Source organism: Anolis carolinensis, chromosome 4, assembly GCF_035594765.1.
Source record: "Anolis carolinensis isolate JA03-04 chromosome 4, rAnoCar3.1.pri, whole genome shotgun sequence".
NCBI classification, from domain to species: Eukaryota; Metazoa; Chordata; class Lepidosauria; order Squamata; family Dactyloidae; genus Anolis; species Anolis carolinensis.
Window position 1 is genome coordinate 226,597,085 of NC_085844.1, and position 10,728 is coordinate 226,607,812.

Sequence of the window (10,728 nt, forward strand, 5' to 3'; positions counted from 1 at the left end):
CAGCTTCCTGGGTGATTAATCCAATCTCCCTTTCAATAGGGCTGGCTCTGATAAGAACCAAGTTACATGAATATGGCAAACATAAAACAGCAATATCCTGAACACATGGGCTGCTGCGGTGTAGTCTTCTACCTAGCACTTTTGCCTCTGCTTGAGTCTACTATTTCACCATAGGGACATTGGTTTCCTTCCCCAGTGCTATAAAGTTATGGATGATATCTCTAGTAGCTGACAACTATTTAAAATAGCCACAGGTTTTAGAGACTTCTATTTGAAAGCTTCCTCTATTTAAAAAACAGTCCAATCTGTGTCCAGTTAAAGAATTTTCCAAAACAAGAAAAAGGAAGGACAGGAAGAGGTTGTTTCCTGCTGCTCCAGAGACTAGGGTTGCACCAACACATAACATTAATGCAATTTGACACCACTTTAACGGTCATGATTTTGTGCTATGGAATCCTGGAATTTGTAGTTTGGTGAGGCACTAGCATCCTTTGGCAAAGAGTGCTTGTTAAACTAAATCCTTTTAATCCTATCTAGAGTAGACTCAATGAACCCACATGTTGGCTGACCTTTCAACAGCTGATTGAATGGCTCTACCCTAGTTGGGAATAACCAAAAGGTGGCAGATCCAGATTGCTATCACAGCCCTCACATATTCCCTATCTGGTCCAATTGGATGTTGGGGTCCCATTCTAGAATCTGCACCAACAATCAATAATAAAATAAACCATGCACTCATGGCCTTCTCTAACATATATTTTGACTTAAACCTTTCACCCAGCTCTTGTCTTATCAATTTTTTTTTTGCTTGCTATCTCTCTGAGCCTGCCTTTCTCTATGCTAGTGTTCAACTGCACACTCAATCAAAGGCATATATGATCAAACAAATAACTTTGAGATAGGGTAGCATACTGTTACTTTTCCCATGGTACTGACAGATCTCATGCATGCAATTTCAAACTTTATGCCCATTGCACAATGTGCTGACACATAACCCAAATTAAAAAAATGTATTCCTGAGGAAGAGCCTTTAATTCATCATTTACAGAGATTTATAAATTTTCTGAATCTATTTGCTGAAAAGAATGATTGACTTTGGAATTCTTTTTATCTCCCAAGAAAGCTCCACTGTATCTGATAACAAGAGCTTATATATCTGCTTGGTGATTATAACTGCAGTGATCACGCAAGACAGTTGTGTGCATCTTTGCCTCAGTCCCTTTTACCTGGGCTAAATTAATAATTTATATTGTTTTTACCAATCTATTCACGTGGGCTTATTAAAATTCAGGTGATACAGCCATAGGTCTTACAATTACAACCAATACAAACCTGATGTTCTGTTGTTTGGCTGCAGGAATGGGTTGTTCTAGTACAATCCTGTATTGTTTCTTTTCTTTCTTTCTTTCTTGGCAAATGTGAGTTTTCCATTGCACATTCCACCAAAATACATACCAATCAGAGCCGGTCCAACAATGAGGCGAATTAAGCGGTCGCTTCGGGCGCAAAACATACGGGGGCGCAGTCAAGACTGCTTTTTCTGTTGATTTCTTGTAAAACATGATGTTTTGGTGCTTAATTTGTAAAATCTTAATGTAATTTGATGTTTAATAAGCTTTTCCTTAATCCCTCCTTATTATCCAACATTTTCACTTATCCAACGCTTTTATTTTTCAGTGATTGGTTTGGGAGGGGGTGCCAAAATTCTGTTCGCCTACACTTGAAAAATACCTAGGGCCGGCTCTGATACCAATCTTTCGTTCAACCTACTTTCACTTGGGCCTTCCATATGGCTGCTGTGGTGAAGCAGTTTGAGTGTAAGATTTTGACTCTGGAAACCAGCCATGGAAACCCATTGGGCATGCTTGGGTTAGTCATACTCTCACAGCTTCAGAAGAAGGAAAATACAGCCCCCATCTGAACAAAATCCCATGATAGTGTTCATCTAGGGTTGCCAAAAGTCAGAAGTGACTTGAAGGCACACTACAACTACAACAGCATCAACAAAAATCCATAACACCTAGAGGAAGTTGGGGAAGGTTGTTCCAGTTGAATGCCAAAAACAATGCTTCTTTCTGCTATCCTTTCTCATGCAGAAAGTAATGTGCTACAATTTATAATTAATGAATTAATGAATTCTGAAATAAAATTTTAAAGGTGTAGTCCTTTGGCCATTCTGGAACACAGAATTTGGCCCCTGCCTTCCACGCTGTTGCTCTCCATGTTCTAAATCAGTGGTTCTCAACCTGTGAGTCCCCAGGTGTTTTAGCCTACAACTCCCAGAAATCCCAGCCAACAGTTTACCAGCTGTTAGGATTTCTGGGAGTTGAAGGCCAAAACATCTGGGGATCCCAAATTGAGAACCACTGGTCTAAATAATCAAGGTTCTATTGATTCAATTGATTTACTGAAGATCAGAGTAACAATTGGATTTACATCACTGCATAGGGTCAGGATTGGCATCAAAAAAGAATTTCTACCATCATGATGTATATCAGGGTGGGAAATATGTAGATCTCCAGGTTGTTAAATTGCAACACCCAGCATGCTTTTCCATTGGCTGGGCTGATAAGAACTGCTGGAAGTTTTTTAAAGCAGAGGTTGGATGGCTATCTATCAGGAGTGCTTTGGTTCTTTGTTCCTGCATGGCAGGGGGTTGGGCTGGGGGGCCCTTCTGGTTTCTTCCAACTCTATGAATCTTTGAGTTGGAATTCTGCAATGTCTGGAGTGCAACACTTTGTCCACCTTCAGTGTAGAGTCAGCTTTGTACATTTGCAGGTTTGACTTTTGCAAATTTGGTTAAAATGTTTTCATGCTTACTTGCATATGGAAATATATCAGTTCATCTGAGCTTTCTTTTATTTTTCATAACATTCAATCTAGACTACAAGAGAAAGTTTTGCATGTTTGTAGGTTTGTCTTTTATCACAATTTGATGATATCAGCATTCCATGAATTCTGTGTGTATGTGTGTGTCTTCAAGTTGCTTCTTGACTTATGAGGACCCAATGAATTTCATAGGGGTTTCTTAGAAGTGGTTTTGCCAGTTCAGTTCCATCTTCTTAGCCATTAGGAAAAGAAACAAATAGTCAACAGGGACCTCTAGTGATAGTAGATAACATTACATGGCACATCACACTTCTTTCAAAGTGCAAATCTAATAAGGGGGGATACATTCCTGAACCTACCATGGAAACATGAAACTGCAGATAATAGTGAAGCCTACTGAAATGAATAACTTACAGCAATGACATACCAGAGAACTATGTTGTAAGGCCTAGAAAATGCATAAAGGGAACACAATTTGTACAATCCTATTGCATCGTCATAAGCAATCAGTGTCTAGAACCTGCATTCAGGTGTCCTCTGACTACTGTTACACATCTGGGGAAAGGAGCAGCATCTTTCTTGAAGATCTAGGTGGGATAAGGATATTCATTTCTCCTGGCTGTGAACTCATGGATGGGAGATTGCCTGGGCGTAACTCCAATCCTGGTCATCGATTGGCTATTGGAATTATAATCCCACCCTCCAACTGAAGTTGCAAAGCCATGGAAAAGAATAGGCAAGCAACATTTTTTTGCTCTACAATCAGCCCTCCACATTCGCTAGACTTGGGGGCACAGGGACTCCACAAAAGTGAAAAACTCCAAATAATAGCATTGCTTTTGTTCCTTGTGAGAACATCTCTCTAGGAATCTTTCAGTTTTCCAACACAACTCTAGGATCAACTTCCATAGAATTGTACTGGAAGACTTAGAGATTCCTTGAAAGTATTTTCTCAAGGAGTCTTTACATCCTCCAGCATGAATCTGTGATCAATTTCTAGCAGAAATTTACCATAAAGTTGCACTGGAGAGCCTAGAGATTCCTAGAAAGAATATTTTGATGAAACTCACAAAAAGTCACATTCACACATTTGGAGCGCTGACTGAAATAGGATCCAAACTTCTTCCTGTCTCCAAATAGTAACAATAAAGCCTGGTAAATAAACTCTTAAGTTATACTTAGAGAAAGGCCATTGAAATTAATGGGATTTTGGTTAGACATTAGAATTACCCATTCCAAACTGGTGTGCGCTTCTGGACATCAAGGAAGCAATTCAGGTTGTCATCTCAGCACCTTCTGTCAGAAAAGTGCACCTCCTGTCCAATGTGCACCATGCAACAATTTAACAACATGCTGTGGATTCCAGTTCTTGTTCCTGTTGCTCTTTTTTCTTCTGCTTCCTTACAAGCTTCTTGTAAAGATACTGGATTCTCTGATCTTCTTGATTCTTAAAGAAAGAGGCAGCAATTTTTCGGCATAGTCGACGTGAATATGTTTCCAAAAATGTTATTGCATAAATGATGCAATATAAGAGTCCAACAGCAAACGTTACAGCTGTGTTTGGTGGATTTGGATATCTCAAGGAGCAGTTAGCAGAGAGAAAAGTCAGATTCTGATAGTAACTCCTTTCAAACGGTGATTTGGATTGTTCTATAGAAAAAGCATTATTAAAAACTTTTCCAAAAAATTCTATAAAGGTTAACTTCACCTGAAAGAACAAGAGAGAATTGGTTTAGCTGAAATGTGTAGCTCATCCAAATACTTGTTCTGCATTCAAAGGCCCCATTGACTCAACTAGTTAGCCCATGTTAAGGTGCAGGTTACTGATTTAAAGCAGCAACAACAACATGGGTCTTATTCACACTCCACAATTATACTAATCTAATACCACTTTAACCACCATGGCTGCATCCTAAAGATTCCTGGGGTTTGTAGTTGAATGTGGCTCTTAGAATTCTCTGAATAGAAAACTATACAGTTTCCCTGAACTTTGCAATGTCCAAAGAAGTGGGTTATGATAAATTAGATTTATGCCACTCAAACACACGAACAGGATGCTAACCAATCTTTTTTTTAGTCTTTAAAGTGCCACAATGATATTTTCATTTATACTAACTACTTACAATTAAAACCATGATTTCAAGTATAGTTTTTGCTTGCCTTGACAACTGACATCTTACTAATTTTCTCTTAAATACTTGGGCTGGTGGCTTTAGTACTCACATCGTATTTTATCCAGAAGCTAATTGGCACTACAGGGAACTGAGTAGCTTCACTCACTGCTGCTTGTGCCAAATGGAAGGCAATATAGTCTGTTGCGATGATCACTAATGTTAATATCAACACCAAGGTAAGAAGAAAAATATGTGTGAGAGAGGTCATGAGTTCTTCTCTGGTTAACTTGAGACCAGTTGGTTTTATCAGCTTCCTGGAAGTGCAAGAGAGTAGGTGAATTGTTTTCCTCTCCTGAGCTAAATATTCTAGTTTTTTGGTGATATAAATATTATCAAATTTGAGATCTGTGAGGTAGCTTTTCAGGTAAGAAGCGGACTCAAAAACAAGAAAGCAAAGAAAGAAGCCAGCAGATACTCGGTTGGCCAACAATATGACCTTCTGAATTAACACTTCAATTCTCAAGAATTCCTCTGTGATATGATAGCTGGCATCAGTCATTTTCTGACTCAGTAGGAATTCATTACTGTGAGTTTCAAACATAACCTGGCTATTGCTTGTTCTCCCAAATTTGTCTGGCAAGTCATCAGTTCTAATTTTGAGAGCACGACTGAATTCCGATGAAGCATTTTCCAACAGAAACGTTGACTTTAGGAGACTCTCAGAGGAATCCTTGCAGATGCATTTAATGATTTCCAGAATAGCCTTGATGTTGCTTGTGATGTTTGGGATTATGTTGACAGCTACAATCATGAAGCAGGCAGACAGGAGCAGCCTCCTCCCTTGCTTAGTCCCTAATGTAGGCACAACCATGGTGAACATGCAACGGACAGGGTGTACCAAAAAGAGTGTCCACAACGCCAGGAAACTAATGGTTGAAGCAACTGTGGCAGAGAACTGAGAGGAATATTGCAGAGAGGAAAACATCCAGCAGTAGAAGAGGCCTCCAACTGAAGCAGCAATGCAGCAGCACATGAGAAATAAGAATAGCAGTTGGTGATAGTTGGATGGTATTGGTGTGGAATAAGCAACCCAGGCTTCTAAGATGACTTCTTGTATCCTTGGAAGGAGACCGTCCTGACAGTAGGTCCAGATTCCTAACCTGTACCAGTAATGAAAAATTATTTCTGATTTGATATGATTGATCCAACAAATAATTGAAACTACCATAACTTCCACTGATCTTGAAAGCTAATCCGGGTGCAAATGTGAAATTTCAGTATTAAGATTGAAACATTGAATGTGAAATTTCACAGCTAAATCCAAAACTAAATAGTACTAAATTTGAGGGAAGTACTCTCATCTTAAAATTGCAGGCTTGGACTAGATTGTTTCAGCTAATTTGGAAAAGTTGCTTTTCTAAGCTCTTGTTTTAGTAGACATCATATGGTGATTCAAATCCAAAATCCAAAAGACTTCAAAATTGTCCACATGGTTGGCTGAGATAGAGATACCATCGTTTTCTGACTATTCAATGTACACAGACTCTGTTTCATGCACAAAATTATTTAAGATTAGCTATACAATTACCTTAGGAGCCCCGGTGGCGAAGTGCGTTAAAGCACTGAGCTGGAGACCGAAAGGTCCCAGGTTCAAACCCCGGGAGCGGCGTGAGCGGCCACTGTTAGTTCCAGCTCCTGCCAACCTAGCAGTTCGAAAACATGCCAATGTGAGTAGATCAATAGGTACCGCTCCGGCGGGAAGGTAATGGCGCTCCATGCAGTCATGCCAGCCATATGATCTTGGAGATGTCTACGGACAACGCCGGCTCTTTGGCTTAGAAATGGAGATGAGCACCAACCCCCAGAGTCAGATATGACTGGACTTAACGTCAGGGGAAACCTTTACCTATACAACTACCTTAAGCTTATATAAAATATAAATGAATATTTTGTTTAGACTTAGTCAAATCTCCAAGATACTCAATTTGAACATATATACAAATTCAAGTCTTCAAAATCCAGAAAAAAACCCCAAAATGCTTCTGATCTCAAGCATTTCAGATAATGGATAATCCTCCTCAATTTGCTGTTAAATTCTGCAAAAGGCTTGGAATTTTTTAGCAGAATGTAATGTCTCCTTATTTCCTGCCCCATGTACCACAAAACATAAATACATGTGGTATATTTTATCTGACAAACAACACTCTTTGGACAGTAGAGGTTTTAAATAATGAACTTAATTTGCTTTAGACATATATTTAAAGGTAAAGGTAAAGGTTTTCCCCTGACATTAAGTCTAGTCATATCCAGCTCTGTGGTTTGTGCTCATCTCTATTTCTAAGCCGAAGAGCCGGTGTTGTCCATAGATGCCTCCAAGGTCACTCCATGACTGCATGGAGTGCCATTACCTTCCCACCAGAGCGGTACCTATTGATCTACTCACATTTGCATGTTTTCGAACTGCTAGGTTGGCAGAAGCTGGAGTTAACAGTGGGAGCTCACTACGCTCCGTGGATTTGAACTGCTGACCTTTCGGTCAGCAAGCTCAGCAGCTCAGCGGTTTAACCCATTGTGCTACCAGGGGCTCCATATTATGTTTAAAATAACGCCTAATCATAACAAAAGTAAAGAATTCAATCATGATTTTGCCTCTGTTCACACATATTAGCACCTTTCACATTATACATTATTAGCTCTTTGATTTCACATCAACTGTCATGACAACATCCAACTGAATTCTGAGTTAGGTGTTTGTACCTCAGATACAGTGCCTTAACAAACTTTAGAAAACTATAGGATACAGCCAAGGAAGCTAAATGGAATTGCAATGCTGAGATCGTGTAGTATGAAAGGGTTCTTTCTTTAGCATTATGGGGAAGAAAATAAATACATTAATATTTTAAAACTCCTTTTTTACCTGCTCCATAAAACTGTTCTCATTATTTCCATTTCTACCTTGATTATAATTTCATCTTAACTTCTTTTTCATTTATCATCCTCCCAGCAGACTTCAAAATTGGGTTTTCAATTATTCCAACTTATTCATTGTAGTTTTCCAAGTTTAAATTTTAAAAGAGTTTGCTATGTCCATGCAAAAACATTTCAGTGAACATTTCCTAACATACCTAAACATTCTTATACTTGCAGAAATCAATTTTAATGAATAGGGATGTTTGGATAAAAGCAAAACAATACATGTTTTGTTTTATATCTATAAAAGAAATATTGGTTTCAACAATATGGATTTTATTCATTTTTAAAAAAGAAAAATATGATGGAAAAAATATTACTGCAACTTTGACTGCTAACCACAAAAGCCTCTTAACCCATTTTGCTTCACTAGAATTATGTTTGAGTCTTGTGACCTAAACTTTGTAATTTCCTTAACCTTGAGGGATGAACAAAAAGCAGGAAATATTTTTTTCAAAAATCAAAATTTGGATAAAGAGTCAATTGATTAACAGTTTGCTGGGTTTTAACTCTATAGGCCATTTAACTAATTAATAACTTAATTTATGAATTAATTCTGAAGAAACCTTATTATTGAAATTCGTGTCTTAAATCACTCCCTTTCATTAACATTTAAGCCTTGACCTTTTTTTTATCAACAAATGTCTGACATAACTCACAACTAAATGATTTTTATTTTGTCCTTCCTGATAATATTACTGAAGTTATTTGATATAATGCACTAGATTGTAGCAGATAAGCGTTTAGTTAAACAAGAAGGAAGATAATTGAAGTCTACAGTCTGTCGAACCATCCTATAGAATATCCAGTCCAGAATATTCAGGACTTATTACAGTAATCTTCTTAGTGTACAAATATTTTAGTTACACACTGCAAATCTTTATTCCCTTTTGTATAATTTTCATTATCAGCTTCATTTACTTTTTCTAAACACCCAAAGATAAATAGTTAAGAAAAAAAATCTTACATACCCTGTCTTATGAAGATGGCCCAAGTTCCTTTGTAAGTTGTCTGTAGTCCTGTAAATCTTCATCTTGTTTTTGTATGCTAGGGATGGGGAGGCCTTGGATAAAACATGGATAGAACTCCCAACAGTTGCTAGAGAAATAAGAACATGGAATGATGTATGTATTAACTCGGAAATGGTTTGCATTCACTGACAAGGTAAGGGATGAAATCAAATCTCTTTGTATTTCGTAAATTATTTTTTGCCTTTTCTTCTGCACACCATAAAAAACCAACACAAGGGTGTATATAGTTGCAGCTTTCTCTTTTTAAAAGTCTCTCATGGACTGTAAATATGTGCTGATGATTCCTGTTTAAATACCAGCCCTGGATATCAGAAAAGATTGGTCACTATGAATAACCACTGCATCTCGGTGATGAATTCAATCAGCTGATCCTCTACTGATGTTTACACTTGTTAAAGGGCTTTGAATATATTGTGTTGTGGTTTTGACTTTGGAAACTCACTTCCTTAAAACATAAGCTCAGTAAGACTCCACAGTTTAAAAGGACAACTTGTTGCTGAAGACGTTAGCAATGTGCTTAAAGGGAAAGCAAAGTGGAGCATGCCATTGCCGCAGCAACACGTGAGGCTTCTCGTATTCCACCAGGAACAATGCGGGGAAGCCGGGTGGTCAATGCTTCCCCCTGTGGGATAGTGAATTGGGTGGTATGTGGCATGGGGTGACAGGTTCCCCAGGCCCCCAACGTGCACCCCTGAAATCACCATGATGGGTGGCAATTCCAGTGGCCTTTGTGATGAGGTTGAAGGTCATATGCACACAGCATAGGGGAGAGAAGAGACTTCCTAGCTTCTGGAAGATTCAGATTTCTAACAGGGTGGGTTATTACCCATTCTCAAAGGCAACCCAAAGACTCCACATGTTATTTACAAAATGGTTAAAATTGTGAACACCTATCCTCCAACTGTCCTAATCTGGCCAGGAGAGTAATGATGAATCCTTGCAGCTTCACATTGTGGAGCTCCAGGGAAGGCAGCCATCCAGCAAGTGGCCTCTGTCACCTCCTAATAAGTAATAAGTATGCTGATGAAGACATAGGGCTGAGATACTAATTTCAATGGCATCCTATTGCAGGTTCGAGGAAGGAAATGTGCCCCAGTCCCTACATTTAGAGGTTGCCTATATTTCTAATTGGAGCCCCTGGTGACACAGCAGGTTAAACCACTGAGCTGCTGAACTTGCTGACTGAAAGGTCAGTGGTTTGACTCTGGGGAGTGGCGTGAGCTCCTACTGTTAGCCCCAGTTTCTGCCAACCTAGCAGTTTGAAAACATGCAAATGTGAGTAGATCAATAGGTACTGCTCTGGTGGGAAGGTAACAATGCTCCATGCAGTCATGCCGGCCACATGATCTTGGAGGTGTCTATGGACAACGCCGGCTCTTCGGCTTAGAAATGGAGATGAGCACCAACCCCCAGAGTTAGACATGACTAGACTTAATGTCAGGGAAAAACCTTTGCCTTTACTTTTTCATATTTCAAATACAGTAGAATTTATTTAGAGAAGACTGCTAAATTGACTAAGAGTTTAAAATGTTTATTTTCAGAAAGCTAAAACATTTGAGGGTTGGGAAACAGTGGTCTCTTACACTACACAGTGATGGCTCAATGAGGCCACTTTTACTGCCAGGAGCTAGTGAGAGGCTTTGGCCTAATACCAACCAGCCTTGCCAAGTGGCCTCAAAGAGAGAGAAGAGTATGTAGCCAGGATCATCTGAATATACATACTGCCATCCTTTCTCTTTGCATGTCCTGTCTCATTTAGACTGCAAACCTGAGCATGGGGAAGT

The 10,728-nt window shown here is 39.0% G+C and overlaps 1 protein-coding gene across 1 annotated transcript; it reads right to left on the minus strand.

Moving 5' to 3' along the window:
* Window positions 1-3,856: 3,856 nt before the first annotated feature.
* ocstamp (osteoclast stimulatory transmembrane protein) lies at window positions 3,857-9,947 on the minus strand. The gene is made up of 3 exons (XM_062979801.1): window positions 8,885-9,947; window positions 5,053-6,103; window positions 3,857-4,537 (listed from the first exon to the last, which is right to left on the minus strand). The coding sequence occupies exons 1-3, from the start codon at window positions 9,064-9,066 to the stop codon at window positions 4,172-4,174; spliced, it is 1,599 nt and encodes a 532-aa protein (XP_062835871.1). The 5' UTR covers window positions 9,067-9,947; the 3' UTR covers window positions 3,857-4,171.
* Window positions 9,948-10,728: the final 781 nt, after the last annotated feature.

Excerpts from the sequence above, each read along its gene's own strand:
- ocstamp (XM_062979801.1), bottom strand. The coding sequence starts at position 9,066 with ATGCAAACCATTTCCGAGTTAATACATACATCATTCCATGTTCTTATT. Across the intron at positions 6,104-8,884 it reads GGCCATCTTCATAAGACAGG|GTTAGGAATCTGGACCTACT; the intron begins GTATGTAAGATT and ends TTACTGGTACAG. Across the intron at positions 4,538-5,052 it reads GCTTCTGGATAAAATACGAT|GTGAAGTTAACCTTTATAGA; the intron begins GTGAGTACTAAA and ends TTGTTCTTTCAG.